The sequence below is a fragment of the Neocloeon triangulifer genome, unplaced genomic scaffold (assembly GCF_031216515.1).
Source record: "Neocloeon triangulifer isolate White Clay Creek 2 clone unplaced genomic scaffold, ASM3121651v1 ptg000001l, whole genome shotgun sequence".
In the NCBI taxonomy this organism is placed as follows: domain Eukaryota; kingdom Metazoa; phylum Arthropoda; class Insecta; order Ephemeroptera; family Baetidae; genus Neocloeon; species Neocloeon triangulifer.
Window position 1 is genome coordinate 6,505,019 of NW_026775544.1, and position 25,264 is coordinate 6,530,282.

General features: G+C 34.4%; 2 protein-coding genes across 18 annotated transcripts in view; one reads left to right on the plus strand and one right to left on the minus strand.

The window, feature by feature from the left end:
* Window positions 1-6,233, plus strand: part of LOC132205243 (proton-coupled amino acid transporter-like protein CG1139) — a 35,903-nt gene extending 29,670 nt beyond the window's left edge. Inside the window, exons 2-9 of the mRNA XM_059634195.1 lie at window positions 1,111-1,275; window positions 2,187-2,337; window positions 3,291-3,412; window positions 3,473-3,557; window positions 3,931-4,209; window positions 4,608-4,786; window positions 4,844-5,019; window positions 5,503-6,233. Coding sequence (XP_059490178.1) covers window positions 1,112-1,275; window positions 2,187-2,337; window positions 3,291-3,412; window positions 3,473-3,557; window positions 3,931-4,209; window positions 4,608-4,786; window positions 4,844-5,019; window positions 5,503-5,738 — 1,392 coding nt within the window. The 5' untranslated portion in view covers window position 1,111 and the 3' untranslated portion in view covers window positions 5,739-6,233. The remainder of the gene's footprint in view (window positions 1-1,110; window positions 1,276-2,186; window positions 2,338-3,290; window positions 3,413-3,472; window positions 3,558-3,930; window positions 4,210-4,607; window positions 4,787-4,843; window positions 5,020-5,502) is intronic.
* A 2,048-nt stretch (window positions 6,234-8,281) lies between these two features.
* The window catches only part of LOC132205125 (calmodulin-binding transcription activator 1), a 242,176-nt gene continuing 225,193 nt past the window's right edge, over window positions 8,282-25,264 (minus strand). For 6 of the 17 annotated variants that reach the window (XM_059634025.1, XM_059634017.1, XM_059634048.1 and 3 more), the window contains 22 exons: window positions 23,746-23,792; window positions 21,966-22,298; window positions 21,032-21,370; window positions 20,264-20,629; window positions 19,786-20,193; window positions 19,112-19,238; window positions 18,802-19,046; window positions 18,352-18,521; window positions 18,145-18,247; window positions 17,830-18,092; window positions 17,063-17,311; window positions 16,903-17,006; window positions 16,370-16,459; window positions 16,199-16,266; window positions 15,990-16,147; window positions 15,526-15,707; window positions 15,321-15,466; window positions 13,126-13,200; window positions 12,591-12,618; window positions 12,314-12,472; window positions 11,268-11,327; window positions 8,282-11,197 (listed from right to left, as the gene is read on the minus strand). In XM_059634025.1, coding sequence (XP_059490008.1) covers window positions 11,016-11,197; window positions 11,268-11,327; window positions 12,314-12,472; window positions 12,591-12,618; window positions 13,126-13,200; window positions 15,321-15,466; window positions 15,526-15,707; window positions 15,990-16,147; window positions 16,199-16,266; window positions 16,370-16,459; window positions 16,903-17,006; window positions 17,063-17,311; window positions 17,830-18,092; window positions 18,145-18,247; window positions 18,352-18,521; window positions 18,802-19,046; window positions 19,112-19,238; window positions 19,786-20,193; window positions 20,264-20,629; window positions 21,032-21,370; window positions 21,966-22,298; window positions 23,746-23,792 — 3,902 coding nt within the window. In that variant the 3' untranslated portion in view covers window positions 8,282-11,015. Of the gene's footprint in view, window positions 11,198-11,267; window positions 11,328-12,313; window positions 12,473-12,590; window positions 12,619-13,125; window positions 13,201-14,915; window positions 15,107-15,320; window positions 15,467-15,525; window positions 15,708-15,989; window positions 16,148-16,198; window positions 16,267-16,369; window positions 16,460-16,902; window positions 17,007-17,062; window positions 17,312-17,829; window positions 18,093-18,144; window positions 18,248-18,351; window positions 18,522-18,801; window positions 19,047-19,111; window positions 19,239-19,785; window positions 20,194-20,263; window positions 20,630-21,031; window positions 21,371-21,965; window positions 22,299-23,745; window positions 23,793-25,264 lie in introns of all 17 variants that reach the window. The other 11 variants (XM_059634135.1, XM_059634036.1, XR_009442675.1 and 8 more) reach the window with 10 other exon arrangements.

A 25,264-nucleotide genomic window follows, 5' to 3' on the forward strand; every position in this document is an offset into this window, starting at 1 on the left:
GTAAATTTTTGTTTTATATTACTAATTTCCATTGTGTATGCAATTTATTTAAAATTTAAATCTACACTTCGCTAAAAGTTCAAAAGCTTTTGGGAGGAAACCCTTTTGCCATCCTTAGGAGAGTCTGTTAAATTATGAAGTATTATTTGTTATTTTATCAAAAAAGCTAATACCTCAAATTTGATTGATAGAAAATCTGCGTATTTTCTAAGGCATCGACATGTGATGCACCACCAAAATATCAAAACCACCTGATGTTGCAGCATGATGTAATATGTGATTAGGTTGAGCCACGTGATTTGAAGTTTTTGGTCAGAAACGGCGCCCAGAGTTAGAAAAACGCTACTACCTTCTGCGGCTAGGATGAAGTAGTATTTACTTTTGAAGTTAAACGTCAATCTTTTCTCTTGAGGCAATAGATTTTTTACTTGCATCTTGTAAAGGAAAATAGTTTTAGGGTTAATTTATTATTTAAAATTTATGTGAAACCTCCAGTATATTCCAAGTGTTTAAAAATGCGATGAAATTGTAGCGTTGAGAAAAAGCAAGGATTGACATTAAATGTGGAAAAAGTCTCTGCAGATTCAAGTATCTGTTCATGACACGCACACCAAACGTCTCTTCTTCATCCTGATATGATAAAAAAAAATTAGATAAATATTTGAGGTTCTGACTTTTTTAAACCTTAAGTGAATTGATATCTTCATGAAGAGATATGAAAAGAAGCAAAATTTGAAGAGCCAAATTTGTAAAGCAATAAACGCTTTGCAGCTTTCCAACTTGAAATTTGATCGGATTTCCGCGGGAGTCCTCCTTGTAAGGCGCGACTCCCAAAAACTTAAGAATTTTCAACAGGAAAATGTTCTCTTGACAGTAGATGTTGTGCTTGGCCGACATTTGGGTCAACTAAAAACATCCTCGATGAGAAAAGTTTGTTCCAAAATGACAAAATCGATCGAATCGAAGAAATGTCAAACTTTTTACGCCCACTGAAGCTTTGTGATTCTCTTTTGATTGGGAGTTCTGATATAGCTCACGTTAAAATATTAGAGCTATTTTTGATTAATTCTTCCACTTGTGGATATTAAAATTTCAATGATTTTGTTACAGAATGACGCTGTCACCACCAGAAAAAGGTCCAGAGAAGGAACAGGGGGTCCAGCTGAGCTTGCTGGAAGCTGGTGAAGCCGAAGGAGGAAACACCAACGGCCTCCAGAATGGATCTTCTACCCCTTACAACCCTCACCAACACCGACAACATGTACATCCAACCTCGTAAGTTTGCTTGAATTTCAAATTCAAAAATATATAATAATCGACGAAAAATAAAATTATGTTTTAATAGTTTAGTAAAATAAATAAATCTGAGGCAAAAGCTGAAAACTGAAAATTAATTAGAACGAAGACGGAATGTGTATTTTACTACAAAATATTCAATTTGAGGAAGAATGAATTTCAAATATTCTAACGTAAAGTTTAATTTATGTTTTAAGAATGAACTAAAATCCCGCCTTTTTAAATAATTTTTTTATGAAAAAAGTACCTAATTTTGGTAATTTATTACATTTAATTAGACCTCCCGAATGGTCAATCTGTGTTAATTTCTGCACTGGTACGCCTAACATGAAATCAGTTTTAATCTTTTACCATCCCTCCGCTTTAAAATTCGTAACACGAAAATGTGCCGCAATTAGCTTGCTCCAATGTGGGCATTGACGCTCGCCAATAAATTATGCATGCAGAAATCGTACGACAAAATGCTGATGACTTAATGGCCGCTGCTTTTAAAATTAAGAATATGTTAATGCGCGAGAGTGGATTCGAATTCGCTGCTAGTGGGAGAGGAGCACATGGTGTGCGCGAAAACGTACGGGAAATGGAACGAGTGGTCCGACACCCACCCAGTCCATTTGCATAAATCACCGCTTAACTCTCGCACGATCGCACACAAAACTACGGTCACACCTATCTGACCTATCTAACAAGGAAACGCTTGTTTTTCTCGCACACGTGCACTTTAAACCAATAAAAGCAATAGTTATAAAACCTATAAATAGTTGAAAAAGAAAATGAAAAATAAATACAAAAAAGCAACTAATTTTTTTTTCAACCATTTTATACGTGAAAGCCTGCAATGCATTTATTTTTAATACATTTTTAAATCAAATTTGGATTTTTTTTACAAGGAACAAAGAAACGTTGATTCATCTGCTGAAGGGCAGTTTGGGTACCGGAATTTTGGCCATGCCGATCGCCTTCCACAACGCTGGTCTCATACTTGGACTCATCGGAACAGTTTTCATCGGGTCACTCTGCACATATTGTCTCCACGTTCTTGTAAGTTACAAAAATACTTAAATTTAAAAATAAATCAAGAAATATAAACATGAATTTATAAAAAAATATTTATTTACTTTACTTGATTTTTGAAAAAATATTCAATATTATTTTGAAGTTCAAATTTTTTTCTAAATTGCAAAACAATATTAATCAATTTAAAAGCTATGAAGAAAAACGCCTTTCGTTGGTAGAGTATGCAACCTGCGTTACTCACAACCCCAACAAATTGCATATCCTTCACTTGGATTTTGTGTTGAGCCAAAATAATACTACGTAGTTTATTTTTCTCACTCGCCGGCCGAGATCAATCTAATGTAGCCGCAGAAAGGTCGGAACCCGTTTCTTTTGATGGCTCCTCTCGCAGAGTCGCGAGTGGAAATTTCCACTCCAAATCTTCTGCCCTCCAAGGTCACCTTCGCCGCCTCTGTGAGACTATTTTGATGATGGACGGAGGAACAGTGGCACTCGTCCCACAAATTTGTTATTTTTTTTCTCTGATAGTGCCCACGCGCCCAATTACACTTTATTAAGACTTAGCACTCATTTTAACGGTGAATTTAATAATTTATAATTTTGAGCACTTTATTTTCTTTCAAATTTTTTTTAATCAACTACATAATAAAAATATTTTACAGTTTTTTTATTTTTAATTATTCTTTAAGTTATGTCATTGCTGTCAGAGCTCGATACTATAATAATTATGATTTATGATAAACGCTAATAATTGAGTAATTTAATATTTGATAAATTTATTTTATTTCATAATTTATTAATGTTCATTTTTTAATTTTAATTTTTAATTTTTCAAAAGCTGTTAAACATTATAAATAAAATGTTTAAAAGAAACTTTTAAATAGAACATGCCATAGTTAAATTTTTATTGCAATTAACATTAAGCATCATTTTTTTTACAAAATACGACATTTTTTTGCTCAAAACGTTGTTAACAGGTCCGCTGTCAGTACAAATTATGTTGCCAATTGAGGGTTCCTGTGTTAAGTTACCCCATGACCCTCCAAGTAGCCCTAGAGCAGGGTCCACCCTTCTTGAGATGGGGTGCGCCTTTCGCCAAGTATGATTATTTGATCCTTGAAGATTTCACCTGATTTAAAAAAAAATTCTTAATTTACAGGCATCTCATTAACTTTTTCCTCATTGTGTATCAGCTCGGAATCTGCTGTGTTTACATAGTCTTTGTTGCCTCCAACATTAAAGAGGTAAAAAATATTAAAATATATTTTGAGGTACAAGAAATGAAATAGGTTTTAATAATAAATTGAATTCTTTTTACGAAACAACTCATTGCAATTTGAATTCAATCAGTTTGAGAAAAATTAACATGAATTTATTTAGAGTTTTGGTTTTTTCACCTTATTTCCTTCAGATTGATTTTCAAAATATATTTTTAACTTATACATTTTATGAATTCCAATTTAAAGCTTCCCTTAAAAAAAAAAATAGATTATGGTGCATTATTTGAGACCAAAAAGCTTTAAGATTGACATTTTAATTTTTCATATTTACTTATAATTTTTTTTCTAATATTGTATATTTTGCGGTAACCTGATTAAATTTTCTTGTATATTACAGGTTGTTGACGTGTACTGGGTACCAGAGCACGATGTGAGGTGGTACATGCTCGCGCTCTTGTTGCCACTGATCTTGCTAAATTACGTGCGCAACTTGAAGTTGCTCGCGCCGTTCTCCACAGTAGCTAATTTGCTTACTTTTGTGGGGCTGGGACTCGTTCTTTACTTTGTTTTTGCTGAAGGTCTACCCGGACTTGAAGATAGGAAACTCGTCGGCTCAATTCAAGGAATCCCATTGTTCATCGGCACCACTCTTTTTGCCCTCGAGGCGGTCGGCGTTGTAAGTCAACCATTGTCAACTTGCTTGCTCTCGCGGTTCTGCTCTTAAATATCACCTTATATGGTTCTTACTGTCCCAAAAACATCAGTTATTATCATTAAAAATTAAAATTAATTTTCCTGTTTCTTGATAATCATAGAAATACACTGTGTACCAAAATTATGATTATATACTAATAAGAAATTATTTACCTTTAATTTTTTCCCCTAAATAAATCATCTGTTATTTACAAAAATGCGTTAGTAAATCTTTTTAATAAATAATTGTTGAATGAAAGACAATAGGACATAAAATTTTTTAGGATAATGAAATAAACTATTGAAATTAACACTAAAAATGGGTGTCTAGGGATAATTAATTCTCATTTTAATGCGTTCATCTTCATATTGTTGACACAGATTTTGGCCCTGGAGAATAATATGAAGAAACCGGCCTCATTCGGCGGCTACACTGGCGTTTTCAACCAGGCAATGTTTGTCATTGTTTCTCTGTATGTCGCTGTTGGAGCGTGCGGCTATTTAAAGTATGGTTCCGACGTTCAGGGCAGCATTACCCTTAATTTGCCCAATGATAATGTGTAGGTTTTCTAATTTAGAAATTTTATAAATTTGCTTAAAATTTTTGGGAAATGCAGATTGGCGCAAGTTGTGAAGGTAATGTTTTCGGTGGCTATCTTCATCACCTACGCCCTGCAGTGCTACGTGCCAGTGGACATTATCTGGAATAACTACTTGAGACAGAAGTACGAGAAAAGCTCCAACAAGCTGCTGATTGAGCTAGGTGTCCGGACCATTCTAGTTTTAATTACTTGTAAGTACAAAAATAATACGAGTTGATTTAAAAAAAAAATATTAAGTAATTTAAATAATTTTACAAATAAAAATAACTGTTGATTAAAATTTTTCATAATTTTATAATTTTTTTGCATATAAATTTTTTAAACAAACTAAAAATGAATAAAAAAATTTTAATTTAATATTTCTTTTTATTACGTTTTACTTATTTTGTTCTTTAGTAGAAAACATTGAAAAATAGTTAATGCTACGTAAAAATAATTACTAATATGTACAACAAAGTGCCATCTTGTCTTTATTATGAATACATAATGATTTATATATTACCTAATTAAATTTAATTTAGATTTACAGAGCCCACAAACAGTTATCTGTATCAATGTTAACATGTTAATTTTATAGAATATTTTAGTCTGGTAATTTAAAATTAGATCTAAATAGGCACAGTAATAGTATTATAAATAATCAAATTAGTAAAATAATTGCTTCCTTCTTTTAGTCTTGCTTGCTGTTGCCGTTCCAAGGCTGGAGTTGTTCATCTCCCTGTTTGGAGCTCTGTGCCTTTCTGCCCTAGGCCTGTGCTTCCCAGCGTTGATTGAGCTTTGCGTCGAGTGGAAAAACAGCCCTGGTCCCTTCCTGCTGCTGAAAGACTTGGTGATTTTCATTTTCAGTTTGGTGGCGCTGATCATCGGCACCAGCATCAGTCTTTCCGAAATTGTCCACTCTTTCCAATGAGCATTGAAAGTTCAAAGAAAGTAGTTTGTTCAAAACCAAATTATTATGTTATACCTCAAATATTCATTGATTTGATCAAATTAATTGTATTTCACTGTAAATCATCTGAATGCTCTCTGATGTACATTTCTTCTCATATGTGTCATATATTATATAAAAAAATGCCGCCTATAATCTCGTGTCTGCTCCCTCTGTGAAGGCGTCACCCAAGGTTCAAGTATTTTAATATGATTCTTAAAAATTTTCTATGTCTCAAAACCCTATGTAATCTTAATCTCTTTGATAATTATGGGCTGTTGACGGCCAAATTTTATTATATAATTTTAACTAATTAATGTAATTGGATGCTTGTTCTTCTACAATATGTGTAAAATTCGCCTTAACAAGTCTTATCTTTGAGATGAGTAAAATACTCAATTGTTAATTTTAATTGTGTGTGTTTGAACACAGAGATTTTTTATTTCAGTAAAAATAAAAAAACGTACGCACAATTTTTCAAGGGATTTCAATTAATGAAATGCAAAATTTTATATTATTTTTGTTTTTTTAATATCATAATTTATAATGCAAGAAGAAGTGCTTGGTTGTATATAATTATACTATAAATACTTGATGTAATAGTTTGTTGCTACAATATCGTCAAATCTTTTTTCGTTTGTTTTCCATGTTTATTGATGAGAGAACGTTTTTGCAAAATTTTTAGGAAGTATGATCAATTCTACGATCAATAATATTGTATAATATTTATATCCGTTTTTGTTAAAATATAAAGATAGCATTCTTATTTTCATTATCAACAACATGTCTCTTGCTCAACCATTGTGTTTTGAAAATTTCGCTAAAAATCTAAAAATATGACCAAAGCAAACAAAGTGTGACAATTAATTAAGACAAAGTGCAAAAATATAAAAATACGCAAAAGTAAAACAACTTTTTGACAAATAATGGCAACATTAAAAAGGGTCCTGCCATTTCATACAACAGAATAATATATGCATTGAAAATCGGAAAAACACACATTAATCATTTTTGAAAATTTCATGAAATGGAAACATATTTAATACAAATAGATTTTACATCAACAATAAATAGAAAGAAAAAAACACGTCAGAATATAAAATTCTAACACATTAAAGATGTAATTTAAGGAACAAGTAGAATATCTCCATCGAAAAATGACAATATACTCTGAAAATATGTTCAGTCATTCACGCCCCGCGACGTGTGTTGTCACTCGAAAAATTATACAATGCAATTCCAACTTTTTATATGAACTCGCCGCCACAGAGAATATGCAACAAAATTTTTGATCCAAATCTAACAAATTTCTTACAAAAAGTTTTGAAGCTGAAAAGTGGCAGCTCATTTCATCCTCCGCGAGTACATTTTTAAAAACGGGCAATAAAATGAATGGAAGAAAAAACTGAGACAATTAATATTTTGATCATTCAACAGTATAGCTATGTACATTTCACGCGGGTGAATTAAACTACGGGTCTAGGAGAGGATCTAAAGAGAGAAAGAGAGAATGCAGTGCAAATTCAACGCGATATTTACTTATTTACAATGCAATCAATCGTGTGGTTTGAGCACCAATTACAGAACATCTGGTGAGAGAGTAGAGTGAGCGCCGGCCACAAATCCTATGAGCGTCAAATTTTATTTTATACCAAAAAGAGAGGGACGCGGCAAACTAAACATTATTCGTCTTTTAGTAACGAGTCATTTTTCAATCATAAATACCTGCTTTGATTCGAGAAAAACAACTGATTTTATTTCAAGTTTGTGCTGTCGTCTTTGATTAAAAACTAGAAACTATTGGCGTTATTGAAAGTCAGTGGGTTTGTATTTTCCAATGCATGTTCCTAGCATTACGTTCCTTATAATTTATATACTCAAATCGCTAAGTCGCTACGTTTTATTTCCTCTGTTTTAATTAAGTGTATATAAAGCATAATTATATCTCTCCAATTTTTCTTTCTCGTCTGGCGGTATATAAGAAGAGCGGTATTTTATAACTTATGTTTGTTTTTATTTACAAGAGAGATTAATATGTCCCTCTGTGTGTGTGTGTGTAAGTGTGAGTAATGTTGTCTCTGTGAATGCGAGAGAGTCGTATGAGATTAAAACTCTTTCGTTGAATAGTTTCTAACTTGCACTATCACATCAAACTTGAACTGAACCGCAAATGAAACAGCGTACTTGTGTCTGTGTGTATTTTGTGTCTTTGATCGCAAACCATTTCTTTGATTTTTTTCTTACATATGATTTAATGTTATTTGGTAAATTTTCCTACGTCGAAAACCATCTTTCGAAACCCTTTCTTGCTTTCTTTTTCGTTCAACGGATGAAGTAAGAACATGATTTTAGGTACTTTTCAGTAACTTACGCGCGACGTCATTTAATAAAAATACCTACTCGCTTGATTTGTACAAAAATGTTAACACATCCTTTTTCTTCTTTGTTCGCAATGTTTAATAATCACAAAGTTATAGAATTTCCACAACTCCTGCTCTCGTTTACATTTTTCAGTAAGTGTGTGAGTGGTTTTTTTTTCAGGGTGCTTCTTTTATTTTAAACGCAGCCAGGCCGATAAAAATTGAGCTAGTCAAAAATCCCAGGAAAATATTATACACACAAGCTTCAATTTCTCCTTTTCCCCCATCTCCTTTGAAAATGCGAGTTCAATTACAGTGTGTGCTGTCTACGTTGCGATTGATTGAAGCTTGGGGAGGTAACACCCAAGACAATTATTACAAAACAAAAAAATCTTTCTCAAATTCCTATCGATTGAATCACTCGTCTCGGACCAACAATGTATAAGTAATTTTTTTTGTTTCTTTCATAAATTGATTAGATTAAATTTTTAAGTTTTCAATTAGGTTCGAGAGTTACTAGACAGTAGAACACTGACCCATTTTCGATAATTTTTCATATTAACAGTTGTGGATCATATCACCCCTGTCATTGCTTTCACTATTCTCCTTCTCCCTATAATTCTATTATTTAATATAATAAATTTTATTATTTGCAATCTCTCTCTTAACCGTATAAATCTTGTTCAAATAATGATGATCTCGTTAAGTAATGTAGGTAGTTTAAGATATTTAAGATATGATGCAAAACGCTACAGTTTCTTCCTATTTCGTTATTGTGTGGTGTACCTTTTGAGGTAAAGTACATGATGCGCGTATATAAGTTAATGTAAGAAGTAGGGCTCTACCTTTTAATAATACTCTCAACTACGTTGATTTTACCTTTTCGCCTCCGTTAAACTTTTGGCGACCAACTTGTCTGTCAGAATTTTCAATTCTTTTTCTCTATTTTTGTAACCAATATTAGAGAGAGAGTTTGAGGTAATAAAATATTAATTAACTTTTACTTTTGATTGCATCTACGTGATTGGAGCGCGTTGTGGAATTCGCAACAAGTCTCATGGTTGATCTTTTATCAAATTTTTTCGTCAAGAGAGAAGTCAGAATAAAAGCATTGCGAGATTTTTTACTGATTGCTGCGTGCAACGGTGGTCCGCGTTGATTTGCGCCACTTTTTTATATGCGTCTCCAAACGGGTAAAATTCATTTAGGAGGTTACTTAGAGGGATTTTTTGCCTTTTTTGTCACCAAGAACAAGAAGAAGGTACAAAATCCAAAGTAGAAAGATTGCCTTTACAATTAATGAAGATTTTTTTTTCAATTTTTCTACATTTTGCGAGAATTTGAAACTACTTGGAGTTTTTCTACAGAGATTTACAAATACTTTTTGGAATTGTTGTGTGTGTGTGTTGTGGATGTGTGTGTTTTTTTTTTTTTAATATTAATTCATAATATCGGTATTTTCTTCACATGGCAGTGGTTATGCGTGCTTTCTCAGTAATAGGAAAATAAATCATACCATCCAACTTGATAAAACATGCTTATATACTCAATTGGTTATGTGCATAAATTATTATTATTGACTCTGCTTTTCAATTTTTATTTTCTCTTTATTGCCGCGATCTCATCTAATTTTTATTGCAATTGGCCTGCATCAATTGTAGAATTATATTTATAATAATGAGCTAAAAGTCGCCTACGTTTTAGGTACTCGTTTTTTCTGTTCAAAAATCGACGGTGGCGTTTATAAAAGCTTGGCAAAAATTACTACGATTGGCATGAAGAAGGGCGGAGGAAGTGTATCTGGAAGAAAAATTAAAAAAAAAAATCGCGTGGGAATGTGTGGGGAAGGAAAATGGAAAAGAGTTTCTCTTTAGAGTAAAAGGGTAGCTTTGCGTATTTCAGAGCTAGCAATCAACAGACAAAGGAGCGGCAAAGTCAGACTGGCCGCCTAGAGTGACTATACACTATTGACTTTTAATTAATTAATCAATGAATTAACTCCCCTACATAGGTTTTGATTTACTCGTAGACAGTATTAATAACAAGTCGTGGATGTATGGCGCGAGCTTTTTTCATGAAAGACATAATGTGAGCACCAGAAAATGGGCGCTTTTGTAATATTATCATTTTTTCTTCTTCTTTTAAATTCCAACTGAAAAAATTGAGAATATTTGTATATTTATTTTGAATTATGAGTGAATGAGTGTCTACGATTACGAGTTAGTCTTAAATTTATGTTTATAGTAGGAAAGTAGAGAATTTCAATTCATCCACACTTCGAGTACTATAGACATTTTATTCCTCTTTTTCCGCCTCCAGTTTTGTTTGTTTCTCTCTCGCCAGTTACTGACTAAACTCTAATTTTTTAATTAACTATGTATCGGTAATAATGTGATATAATATTAATAATTATGTTGTGAACTCTTAGCCTATTTTTATGATATAATTAATTAGTAGAGATTTTTTTCAAATATGACGGCTGATCGCTATTTACATATCAGAGAGGATAAGTTTAAACTTTGTCATCTTTTGGTATTAATTATTTTAAAACTTCCTCTGTCGCCTTAAAATTTATATAAATAAAATAATTTTTTATACTCTCGGTAATACAAAAACACAAAGTATTTATTCTTACTTACTTACTTAGTCAATAATTCAACAACGTGTCGCAAGATATTATTTTTCTTTCGGTTGCTAATTTTTTCCCTATGTACACTTACTTCACTTGAACTCCACTCAATATTTTGTTTGTTAACCCTTTTTTCTCTGTTCCATAAAAATAGTACCAACCGAGGGCCCCGCCGTCAGTTCAGATATTTAATTTAATTCCCTATTATTCACGCTCTCTCTTTCTCATTTTCATTTCATTTTGGTTCGGTCGCGCATTCTTTCCAGTTTTCTACTTAACGAAAGTTGGATGGACGTTCGCAAGGGCAGCTCCTCTCTGCTTCTCCTGCTGCAGCTTCATGGAGATGAGGCAGAAGATGCGCGTCAGGTAAGTTGAAATGATCTGCAGCTCATTACTATGATGAGGGATTGCTGGGTGGTTTGTCTCAATTTCCATTGGAGTCACTTCCTCCACTGCCAAAGAAAAAGAACAAGGATAAGCCAATTTTTTGACGACTTTTTCCGTTTTGCATTACTGAATTACCTAGTGGTACGACAATTGCCCTTAGAATTTCTAATCTAAAGCTTGCGTCGCGAGAAGCGGCTTCAAAATTGCAACAAAGAAAAAACGAAAGTCACAATTAAACACATGCACGTAATTAAAGCAAACAATACAGAATTAAAATGAACGTTTAATGGTTAATCAAACGTACCAAAATCAAATTCAGTACTTACTAATATGAACAATGAAAAAAAACTCCTCGGTTTAATGGGGGATTTAGGTTCAGAGAAGCAAAAGACTGCGTAACAGAATTTTTTGTCTCTGCAAATGTGATTGTATCTATCATGTATTAACAATAAAATTCGTGCTCAAGCATTAAACTTTCAGAATTATCATGCCGATGACCAATGATTTAAGTTATTGATATTGATATATATTGCACTTAAGCTATTAAAATATACAGTCGGTCGCTTTTTCAAATAAGGAGTATAATTAGTTTTCTACAATTTTTGGGGTTGCTGGTGGAGAGAAACCAGTAATTACAGGATTTATTTTATTTAAAAATGATTTATGTATCTCGATACGGGCAGCAAATGCCTCTGTGATATATAAATAAATATCATTTGCAACTAAAAAATCAAGTAATGTGGTGTTTAATATATTGCGACAAACAGTTTGCATTTTGATTACACAATGTTCATGCATGCAATTTGCCAATAAATCAGTAAAATAAACAATAATAATTAAAATTATTAATCTGGTGTCAAGTTGCGTTAACGAATGTAAAATTATCAAAAATTATTATTATTATTATTATTATTATTATATTTTCTTAGATGGATAAAATGAGTTATTATCGTCAATTATCGTGATGTCTCTTGCTTATAAAAAATTACGTATATAAAAATGAATATTACTATCAATATTAAATTTATGTGTATAAAAAATCGAGTATCTCTTTGGGTGCATAATAAGATAAATGTGTATCGCTTCATTCAAGTGCAGAAGTTAGCCAAAAGTTTAATACACATGAGATGCTCTCACGCACTAGGCGAGTTCGAGTTTGCAGTAAAAAAAGTACAGCTCACCTGTTGCCATTGAATTTATTGCTTTGGTCTGTGGAGGGTCCTGGGGGGCACAGCCACTTTTGCCGGGAGGATACAGAAGGCATGGATGCCTGTGAAGCCGCAACCTGGAGACCCTCCTGCTTCTCTTTTTCGGCTGCCAAAGCCCGTTCTTTCTGCAATCTGTTGCACGACCACAGTAAGCAAAAGCGATTGACAAAGAATCGGACTGAACGTGAGAGAGAAAAACACGCATGGGTCGAGAAAATTAAGCAGTTTTAAAGTTCCCGTGAGCACTTACCATGTGTCCAGGGCTTATATCCCAAGGACTGAGTGCATGAAGGAAGTTAGAATGTGGTTAGTTGAAATTTGAATAGATGGAAACTCGAAATATTAATCTAAAAATTATGTGTTAGTAACAAAATTAAAGTAAATTATCCATGTCTGCTTGCGAGTTGTTTTCCTCCAAATAATTTTAAGAAAATCATTTTGATATTCGTCAATGATTGCTTTTTTCATTTCTAAAATGAAAAGTAGTCTTTTTGGAGAATAAATGAAAAAAAAAACGATTAAATGAGACTAAAAAAATAAAAAAATAAAAATTTTGTTGCTAATTTTATGTTGGAGGTGCAAAAATTTTAACAAGGTTATAAAACAGTTAACTAATTTTAATTGGGAATAGACTTTAATTTTTCAACACGAAAAGCATAGATCCATTTTCTTGATTTAACTGGTTACTAAAAAAGTGATTGTTTTATTTTTCATATTGAAAAAAACTAATTAAAACCAGACTTTGATATTTGAAAATAAAAATAATTTAATTAAAAAAGCCTCACTTGTTTTTGGATTGGCGCATAAATTGCTGGATTTTGCGAGCGGCCTGATGTTGCCGGCGTTGGGAATAAGTCCTCCTGGAATTCAAAGAAGCAAATTTTCGGTCAATTTACAATCACTTTCCTCACCAAATTCAAGCGTTTTCTATACGCAGTTAATTTTGCTTCTCAAGTGATTTTAGAGGTATTTCTAAATTGTATTTACACATGAGAGACTAGCGATCGGTTAATATTATAGGAAAACATTTAGAATCATTAAGTTGCTGGAGAGTTGTCATATATCCTTCATACATATAAAGCATGAACATTTAGAGAGTCATACATGCACATATACTCGCTGCGTTGCTTGCTAAATACACCAAACATTTATATATATTATGAGAAAAGAGGCGCGCGTCGTCAAAAAAGAATAGGTTGTGGAGGAAAAACAATTATATAATGATTTTTCGTATATTTTTTGCGCATTAGTGTGTAATTTGTGTGGAGTTTAAAAATTACGTGAGCAAAATTAACGAAGATTTTATTTAAAATAGCACATTGATTAATTAGTTTATCTACCATGAACACCTAGGTTATATATTAAAAATGTATATTTGAACACCAAAACAACAACCACATTGACCTCACGCCCACAGTTTTACATCAGAGCCTGAAATGAATTATTTGGAACCCAATTTATTCATTCTTTTTAATTTTGAAAAGAGGAGGTCTGCTGTAAAGCCTGAGCGAGAGCTACATCAGAGCAGGAGTCATCAGCGGGTTAGGGAGACCAGTAAACATGAGCACATTCGCCACATAGAAAGCAAAGAAGAGTTTTTTAAAGGAGAGCGAGTTATTTATATAGTATATAGACAATTATTAAGTATACTCCAAGGTTTTGGTTTTAATTAATTAGTCAAGAGAGTTAATTTGTCTGATATTGATGCTGTTTTACAATTTCCAATTAGTGCTGAAGAAATTTAAATAAAAAATATAAGAATAATATGTTTTTCCATAGTGATGACTTTTACTTACTCGAAAAAGAACACAAAATTCATGACTGGAATCAAAACCGTAAAAATAATAGGGACATTAATGTGATTATCAAGTGTTGATTTAACGTTCATTATATCCAGCCAAAAGCATTCGCATCTATATATAGGAATAACAATCTCACAAAAATGTCTAGACTTACTTAATTTTTTATTTCAAATTTAAATAGTTATTATACAAGATTTTTTGGCCGAAAAGGTGAACTGTCGACGAACCCTTTATGGGGGCAAATTTTTTGATTGCGATTCAAGTTATTATTCTCATCATTTTGGATAAATAAATCATTCCTACAGAAATTTTTCCAAATTAATTGTATTGTTCAATTTTTTTATTGCAAATATTTAAATTTATTAATACAAAGTTCTTTAATTATTTATTGTTTTCAGTTTTCAATTAATATATCTCATCTGTAATGAAATTATTTAAAGTTGAATCTAATAAAAAAAAGTTGCAGGTCAGATTTAAATTTGTCGTTGCAAAAACTATGAAATCTTTAATTTAAAAATTTTCAATAAAATAAATATATATAAAATTCCTTCAGCACAATTTTACACATACAATGCAAACCATCTACAGTTTTGAAAGTCAATACAATCAAGAGGAGGTGAGAGAAAGGTGGCTAATAGTCAGTTAATGAGTGAGATAGAGAGAGCACTGCAGATGCCGTACGTATATATAAAATAATTATTGTTAGATAGTGAGTCAGTCAATCTCAATAATATCATAATTAAAAATGGGCCCACATCAAAGCAGCGACTTACTTGAGACCCGACCCTGTGGGAGTGCCCTCCCGGCTCTGCCTGCCCCTCTCCTGCTCCCTGTAATTGCGGTAGTAGTTCTGGATGCACACGGCCGCTTCCTGGCTCTTCTTGAAGCGTTTGTGCTCACAGTAACTGCGGTACTGATTCTGAATCACGCGCGCTGCTTGTGTCATCTGCTTGAAGTACGCGTACTGCCGATTCCGTACAATACACATTTTTATTTATAAAAAAAAAAATTGCCAAAAATATTTATATATTCATACAGAAAAATCCGATTTTTGTATCGAAAGGGTTCGGGGGAAATTCTAAAATATGCGCACCTTAGTTCTACTTAAAAAATTTAAGAGCATCACTGAGTTGAATGTAAATATTTGATTTGAAAAAGGAAAGGGTTAAGCTAAAGACCTGTTTGTAGCGTCTGTAATAGTTCTGGATGAGGATGGCAGCAGCCCTTTCCTTGTCCTGCTCCTCGGCCTTCTTCCTACCCTTGTATGAGCGATATGCTTTTTGGATGATCTTGGCCGCTTCGTAAAGTTCTCTTTGCTCGCGATCTGCATTTTTGTTTTGTTTTATAAAGTTATTGAATATTTTGTTCAATTTTTAATTTTACCTGACAGGGTTAAATTGGAGAAATCCTTTTCGAACAAAGTGCCGGAAGCTTGGAAGAATTCGCAGAAGTCTGCAGTTGTGGGTGGTGGAGATGGCGAGTCCAGTGTAAACGAGCTCGGACTTTGCAAGCAACTTGAAGACGCTGGCGACATGCTAGAACTTGGAGTAGCAACGTCATAATACCTGCAGCAAATTATTTGATAAATTTTGTGAAACAAAAATAATCTTCAGTGGAAGATAAAAGCACAAATCAGCACAAAAGATGAATTAAAGTTATTATTTTTCTATATTTTGTGTCACTAAAATTTGAAAAGGATGAAAACAAAGAATCAATGGATTTCTTTTTCTAAATCGAAACAAAAATTTAGTGATTTTGTTTTGTGACTATTTTCCACAAAAATACACTAATTTTCTGACCATTAGAAAAGAACTGGTATGGACAATCTCATTTTTTAATATATTTACCTATAGCTGTGATCACTAAATTCAAAATTGAACTCTGATGTTTCAAAGGAAGAGGACGGCTCATCTAGCATGGGCTCGAGGAAGCTTTCAGACAATGAGTCGGCGTTTGACTCTGGCAGTGGACTTGACTCACTAAACATCAGCTCCTCACTTTCATTCTGAAATTTTACTTTTTATGCATACTTTTCTCATAAATAATTAAAATTTACCTTTATTCTGTCTGGCATTGCAGCGATGATTTGCTCAGCCAGTGTCAAAACTCTGGCGTCTTGTTCCCCTAAAGTTAATAATTTTTTTTTTTAATTTTTATATTTTTTATGCCTTATATATAAGCAATTTTATCGCTGTAAAATGAAATAGAAAAACGGTGCAATACATACCAACGTTGCTTGCTTTGGCTTCTGATTCTTCATCAGAAAGGGCCTCAACGTCTATCAAAGGACTCTCACTGCGTGCACCAGCTACCTCGCCTGACCCAAACAAAAACGTGCTAATCAAAAGCGGCGGCCAAAGTCAATCTTGTTGGCCGTTTGAATATGAAATTTTTTCCTACTCTCAATAGAAAAATGTATTTTTTTTTAAAAAAAAGTTTTGAAAATAATGTGCATGATCAGCTCTTTTATTTCTCTTAAAACTTTTAAATGTTTGAATGCAACTTAAAGTGCATTCAAAAATTTTGAGAACTGGTGCAGTGGTGAAAGTTGTTTTCATATTTTTGTTTCTTTTTAGTCAGCCAGCGTTTAATATACTTCTACCATAGGCCATGCAGGTTTTTGTAAGTTATAAATTTCTACAAAATCGAATGTTTAATCAACTTTTGCCACAACTTCACTCGCTACACGAGTTTATAAAAAATGGTAAATATGATAATGAATGCAGTAATGTAAAAAAGCGATGATAAAAAGGCGCTTACATAAGGCGAAGTCCATTTTCCTTGGTGGTGAACTTCTCTCCGAACTGTCACACAAATGGTCCATCATGTGCGAGTTCAACGGAAGTGACATACTCCTGTCAAATCTATTTTTTCAATTAACAAAACAAATTAATTTTAAATATATAATTTTAATATTTACCTTGATAATTTTGGCGTGTCTTTGCCCAAGTTGGACGCGCTGCCCTTTCGATTTCTCGGATCAAAAGAGGAAGAGCTCAGGTGGATACCACTGTCCACAGATGGACGTTTGGACAAGCGGTGCAGGGATGCGATTGAACCTGCGGGGCTGAGGGAGGATGAAGACGAACTCCTCGAGCTTGAGTCCTGGTTGCTGGGCGAGGTATCATTCGACTCCAAACTCAGGGCTTTGTATTTTTGAGCCTCACTTCTGCAGAGGAAAAGAAACTATTATTTCGCAAAAATTATAGCTTAAAAATAGAATATCATAAAATTTACTATAAACAATGTAATTTAATAATATTATCTTTAGCAATATTTCTGCCTATGTTTTATTACTATTATTATTTTGGTTTATTTTCCCACATTGTTATACGAATACATTGTTTACATTCAGTTTTTGAAAACAATTATTTCAGTAAAAAGTATTGTTGGACAAAACGGCATCACCACTAGCAAAAACTTCCAAGATCAAAAAAACCCAATCCGCCACAGTGAGCCTCGGTTGACTAGAGTTTTTGTCAATTTTGATATTTATTTTTTATTTTTTATGATTTATTATATTGGATTAGTTTCTAATGTGTTACATTTGCTTTAAAATTTTAGAAGTGAAACATTAATTTCTATTCAACTATAAATGTATTGTGTTTATGTATATTTTTAGGCACACATAACAATAAGGGGACTTTTTTAATTTAAATTTTTAGGCCTTTGGATTTTTCTGCTCACCTCGTAACCACTCCAGGCCGTAGGAAAATTCCATCTGAGCCCCTGCTTCCCTTCTTGAGCCTCTCCCTCAAGGGCATTTCGACTTTGGCGTTTTCCCTGCTGGCCTCCAATTTCTCGATCTCCTCCGCGATGGCTGAGTGGTGCGCCGAGCGAGCGCATCCCAGCGCTGATTGTCCGTTGTTGTTCAACACCTTGAGCGAGTCGTGGTTCCACTCGTACAGCACCAGCGCCGTGTCCAGGTGTCCTCTCGAGCATGCCCACATCTGATCAGAGAGTTCATTATTCCTTTAAATATTTAATTATGAAAACACTTACGAGAGGCGTGAAACCATTATCATCTTGACTCAACGCGTCCACCTCAGACTCCAAAACGGGTGACGAGTTTTCCGCTCGCCAGTGCAACATGGCACAAACAAGTCTAAAACAAGATAAGTATTAAAAATATTTTATTTACTGCTTTCCTCTGAATATTCTCATTCTTAGTTTTCTAAAAATCTAGCAGATGCTATTTTTCTGGAATACCTTGAGTATCCCAACGCGGCGGCAAGGTGCAAAAGATTCATTCCCCTGTTGCTCTCCTCGCACAAGGGCTGCTCCTCTCCCTCCCGCCACGGTCGGTGTGTCATTTGTTGGCAGTTTGCTACCATTCTGTCTTCAAAATTGCTCTGAGTCAAAAGGGCTGTACTTTCAACCTGAAAATTTAATTGAATATTGCTTGTTATTTATTTAATATAATAAAACCATTATCTCTTTGTGTGTAAAAAACATTACATCAGTTTCTATAATAATTTGTTGACTCCTAAAAGTTCTGTTTATATCTGAAATTAATTGTGCAAATCCAACTTAATTTTAATAACAGTAAAACTTAGGAGCTATAAAATATAAAAGTTCCATTATATTTTTTTTAATTAATTATTTTGTTTTATAATATTTTACGTCATTTGATGATCGACTTTCAAAAAATTTAGTTACCATTTCATTGCCCGAGTCTGGTTCCTGTTTAATGTGCAACCGTCCGTCCATAGCCTCTAAGCGCTGCATAAGGGTGAACTTGAGCAGATTATCAGAGGCACCACCTCGCTCATGCACCTGCTGGGGTTCATGGGTTGTCTGTAAACGCTCCCCTCGCGCAGGTTTTTTGTACTCAAATATCACAGAATTAGAGATCACAAAACCCTCACATGCAACTTGTAAAGTGACTAATCCAACTTCGTGAGCTGAAATTTAATTTTTTTAAATTAGTTAGAAATGAATTGCGGAGAAATATTTCCAATCTCTATACCTGGACAATAGCATCTAAGTACTCCGCTTTGTACTAGCGTGGTGGGCACAGCCACCGTATCAAAGAGAACAGTATATGGCGAGGTGGTTGAATACCACGGTCCAGTCACCAGAACCTTGACACCTCCCTAAAAAGGGTAGATAAAAATTGTTGAAGTGAAAAAAAGAGTTAAATTGAAAGGAGAAATTGAAGAAAAAAAAAATTGATTCATGTTCTTCAATTTTTTTTATATAGTGTCTAAGAACGTGGAATTTCATTTTAACTAGAAAATAAATTTCCCAGGAGTTTTATTTATGAAAAATAAAATAAAACAAAAGTGCATACGTTTAATTTGTCCATAAACAAAATTTAACCTCAATTAAATTAAATTTTTTAGCCAAAATATAAAATAATTGGAATTAAGTTCACATTAATCATCCCCTCCAGACAAGCGAACATCAAATAAGTAAGTAAAATTATTTAAACGTTTCTAATTAATTTGATTTCTAGTTTCTTTATACCAAATAAAAAGTATGAATTAATTTAATAATTCTAAAGTTGCAATCGATTGTCTAGAACATTAACAAAGAACAATTAAATTTTCTGCAGAAAATTAAATGAAGAATTTCAAATTAAAGTTTAATCCGTTCAAACTTTTTTGCGCGGATAATAGAAAATTAGAGTGCTTCGGTTACCTCAGGATAGGCCCATTCCGGCGAGTAGTCTGTAATATTGGCAGTGCCCTCTCTGTAGTCCATGCGGGGCGAAGACTGGCTGCTCTTGTCGGCGGGGCCAGGTGTGGCGGGGTCGACGGGGCTGGGTTCGGACACGTGCACCGAGGCCGGGCCCATGGAGTGGCCGTGGCCGCCGGCGAGGACCGCGTGGTGCTGGGCGGCCATGTGGTGGTGCACCATGCCGCCCGAGTCAAGGCTCTCCAGCTCCGGGAAGTCGCCCAGCATGTCGAACGCGTCCAGGTTGACAAACACGTCATCATCGCAGTGCGGCGACACGTCGTCGCTGTCGATGAAGTCCATCGGGTTCAACTCCACCACAGAGTCCGTCAACACATTAGCGTGGTGCACTGGCTCCACCACTGGCGGTGCCTGCAATGTAATGTGAAGGTGTTAAAAATACATGAAAAAATGAATAATATTGAATAAAAAATAAACGTACTTTTCCCACAACCGCAGCTATATGATCGTTGGAACAAGAGGGCGGCATGTTGGCGGACAAGGTCTTCTGGATGTCCTCCTGCGACAAGTCCAAGGTTTCGTTGAAGAAACCGTGCACCCCTGTCGCGTCGCTCATGCTGCCGTCGATTTTTGTGTGGTAGTTGTGGTGGTCGGCCGATGAGCTGGTCGACGTGCTGTTGCTGCTCGTGTCCATCGGCTTTGGCGTCACCGACTTGGACAGTTCGGGGTACGTGGATGGTGACATGGATGACGACGACTCGAACGAAACGTTGCCATTCGTCACGTCCATCTTCAGATTGTCTAGCTCGTGGCAGCACGACGTTTCCATCGCCTCTTGCTTCAAAACCTAAACATTTCATGTAATCCAAGTAAATTCTTTTTAATTAATTTTATACAATAAAATTTCTACCCTTAATAGGAAAGAATAGCATAATACTTGGTTAGAAAAAAAAATTTCTCTCTAAATATTAGTAGAATCGTTAAATGAAACACATTTTTGTTGAATTTAAAAATAGAAATGTGCGCATAAATATAATTTCTGCAGTATTAACTAAGTAAAATTTGATTTCACTGTAACTATTTGTCAAAAATACAAACATTCACTTTTAAGATCATGAATCATGATTAAAAAATTAAATTAAAATTAAATTTTTTTTCTTTGTTTAACAATAATTGTTCTTTTTAAACACCAAATTCATTTTAATTATTGTTATTATCATATTTTTTTTAATAAAAAAGTCTAGCTTACCAGGCCCTTGGTGCCCTGCTCCTGCTTCATGGTGTTGCTGCGCACCAGGCTGTTGTTCTGGTTGCAGACAAAGGAGGCGACCGAGACGGGCGCCAGTTGGCCGCCCTGCGACGCCGCCGTGGAGCCCGAAGAGGAGCTGTTGAGGATGAGGAGGCCACCACCACCCTGGATCTGGCTCAGGCTTAGCACCAGCGACGCGCTGTTGTTGGCCGTCCCCGAGTTGTTTTGGCCGCCGGCCGTGCTGATCGTGTCGATGGCGCGCGTGTTGCTCGACATGCTCTGCAGACTGTGCGACGACGTGGCCAAGATCATGCTCCCCGAACCAGTCGTTGAAGACACCTGTTGATTGGAAACTTTCAATATGTTTGCTCCGTATCAAATCTTGCACAGGAAATCAATATGTTAAACCCTTAGGTATAAGAATCATTATTTTTTCATAGCAAACTTAACCAAATATATTTGCGTTTATTTATAAATTTTTTTTTTTTTAAATATCAATCTGGATTCTTTGTGTACAAGAGTTCACTTTTAAAATTTGATTTATATTGATTGTTTTTTTTCACTACTGGAAAATAATATTTTATTACCTAAATTGCAGTGAAGACTTTTTTTAAATATTGTTAAAGATTTTATGAATGAATTCTAATAATGATATTGATTCGTGTAGTTCGGATTGATAAAACTTATTTTTCCAGATGTTTTTTCCTTAATTTTGAAAGTAATATTCTTTTTTGGCTGCGGGTTTCAGCATAATTAATGAATGGTAATAAAAAAAATAGTATTTGGTTTTTCAGTAATATATTCAATTTTATTTTTTTTTATTTTAAATATTTAGTATATAATTTTATACTATATTTCACGTTTTTTAAAAGAAATTCTTACATAGAAATTTATGAAATTCATTTTTTAATTAAAATCATTTCGTTTGACTGACCTGGTTGTTGTTGTCATTGAGTGCAGCCATGTTGAGCACCTGCTGGTTTTGCTGCTGCCTGCCGCCTCCGGAGTTAGACCCGCCGCTGCTGCCCCCGGAGGCGTTGGAGGCCTGTGAAACGGACGAATTTGAGCCGGGGGCCGGCGACGAGGCGGCCGAGTGATGTTCGCTCTTGGCCGCCGAAATGCGTCGCATGGGGTGTGAACAGGCCTTGCCGTCGGCGCACGTCGAGTCCGGACAACCGCACTCCAGTTGCTTGCTGAGCGCCGCTTGTCGCGCCTGACGCTGCTTCTCCATCAGCTGCGTCACGATCGCCTCCACCGTCTCCGCCGTCTGATTTTTTTTCAAGAAATCATGATTAATTTGATTCATTTTCATATTTAGAGTTATTCATCAAAATGGAACTAAATTAATTAAAGATGTACATATTGAAGTAGATTGAAAAAATATTCCATACAAAATATTTTGCTGTCCATCGTCTCATTAATATTCAAGTAAAAATATTTGAATAATTTATGATTTATAAATAATTGCCACACTTTTATGACTATATTGTAAATTGCAATTATGTGAACTTAAATTGTTCAGTCAAGAGATACAAATTTTGTTGGTGGATTGAATTTAAATTCGGCTTTTCCTCGATTTACCCGAAAAACCAACCGAAAAATAATTTAGTCTTCTCTCGACCACCGCCGAGAAAGGTACGCTCAAAACACACGCTTAAATATTCTGACCAAAATTATTATAAAACTTATTTGGTTTTTGAAAAATATTTTGAAGTATATGTCAAATTTTTGTTAAAAATTATTGTTTATGAAGAAATGTAAATTTAAATAATTTTTCAAGAAAAATTTGTCAATTTGAAAGAAAAATAATTTTTGAAAAAATATTTAATTTTGTACTAATTTTTGTCAAAATGTTTTTCACAGCTCATGAATTATGGCTGCAGCCCGCAGCCGAAACATGTAGAGCAGGATATTGTTTTTCTTAAACAATAAAAAACTCACAAAAACCCATAGAGGAAAAGCCGAATTTAAATTCAATCCACCATGAATCAACCCTCGATCGTGAACTTCTACTACAAAACAAATTTTGTTGATCATGATTCAAACGTAATTTAAAAAAAGGAATTACATCTCTCAAATTCAGGGATACAAAATAAAAAAAAATAAAAAAAAAAAACAGGGCGTGTCTGTAATTTAATAATGTTTCAATTTAAAAATCATATTTTTTGACCTTTCAATCACACTAATAGAGTTTGTGTCCATTAAGTTTTTTAATAATTAAACTGCTACTTTAATCTGATGAGGCCAAGCAATTAACTGCCGACTTTAAAGGTCCAGGGGTTGGGAGTGTATGAAAAATTTACGTATTCTAATCATTTGTTTAAAACGTCCAAGCAGTATAAAATCAAGTGCAGCTAGGCCAGCCAGCTCTCATTAAAAAGTAATCTTGAGCCGTCGTTTTCACGAAACGCGTTGTGTCACTTTACGACTCTATGCTGGGTGGAAATGACGCGGCGGGGCAGTGAGCTGGCCTTCAATAAATTATGGGAGAGAGTGCATTGCATTTACACGCGGTTCGTGACTACTGCTAATGTTTTACAGAGTACATTCTAATTGCACTCCATTTATGCACAAGGGTTTCATGACCTGGCCGTGATCTCGCCGATAAGAAGAGGGCCTACTCTGTCCCTCTCTTTTAAAGAAGAATATATGTACATTCAAATTTAAGCTGGAGGAGAGAGAGTTGCAATAATTAAATGGAAATTTGCACTCACCGTAATCTCCAGCTCGTTGTTGAGGTCGGGCTCGTCTTCGCTGAAAACTGAAGAGCAAACGAGAGGTTAGTCAGTCTTGCGCGCTGTCTCCACCATCTGCCGCGCTAATCTACGTCGTAAATTTTGTCTTTCTGCTAACTAACTACGAAACAAATGGCAGTGCTTTTCTGCACCGCCGGACCAGCGGCCCGACTCGCAATAGATTCACCCTATCAATCTTTCCCCCAGGAAATTCAGCAGCAACTTATTTACTTGCAAAGGGAAAGCATCAAAAAGTTGTAAGTTTTGAAAGGTAACAGGTTCCTGTGTTACGTATTTACAATCTGATTAATTAATGTGATATAACAAGAATAGCAACTTTGAATATTAAAGTAAACAGAGATGTCCAGCGAGAAACTTTTTAGATTTAATAACATTTCTAGCAAAATATTCCATTGTAATAAAATTTAAACTTTACTTGGCAATTTGAACACAGTGGAAATCACTCAAATATATTCCAATCAATACTTCTTAATTCATGGCCCTGCAGGTTGCATAACCAACAAATATGATTTGTCTGCTAAAATATTTCCTTTCCCTGTGCATTCTTGATAAAATTGCCCGTAAATATTAAACAGTGAAAAATTTCAGCAAAAATTGGTAAGTAATATTATCACACAAAAAAGTTTGAATTTATTCATAACATTTTGTGTTAAAAATTGATGATAAGAATTCATATTATTTTGTATTATAACAGAGATATATTATAATCTATTTCTTTAGATTAAAATTTTTTGAATAAAAATGTAAAAGCTGCTTTTCCCAGGTAAAAAAAGGAAAGTTGTGATATCTGTAAAGCAAATTTAAGCCTTGTATTTATCTGCGGCTATTGCAGCCTTCATAAACCTGCGCGTGTTTTTGCCCGACGAGTTGTTAATAAAGCGGGTCGGCACATCATGCAAAAATCGCAGGTGATTACGCTTTCGAAAAGCATGCGAGCGGAAATTTGGAATGGCGAGCAAAAGTTTTGCGGATATCATCAGTACGTAGGAATAGCGGGTGAGTGGGTGGGTGGGTGAAAGTAATGTGTGTGTACACACAATCGCTGAGCAAACAGAGCGAATATCAACAGTCAACCAGTCAGAAAATACACACCAATATCAAACGAGCAGAAGAGGGAAAAAAACAGCAAGCGTTTTGATTTATATATTGAGATGGCGTATAATATAGCACACACAGAGAAAGAGAAGCCGGAAACTTTTATTTTTATTTTCCATATAATATCGTGTGACTTTTCCATGTCTTTGAAGCACACACATATCCGATAGGGGAAGCACGTTTATAAAAAGACATCAAAGGCCAAAACAGTTGTGCCTCGTGAATATCTCCAGGCTGGTTCTTTTAATATCTAATACATTTTTTTTTTGTTATATAATGAATTTATCTATGAAAAAGCATCTTGTATCGAAAAAGGTGAATTGTTAGAATCAAATATTAGTTTTAAAGTCACAGGAAAATAGTTTTATTTTAAAACAATGAG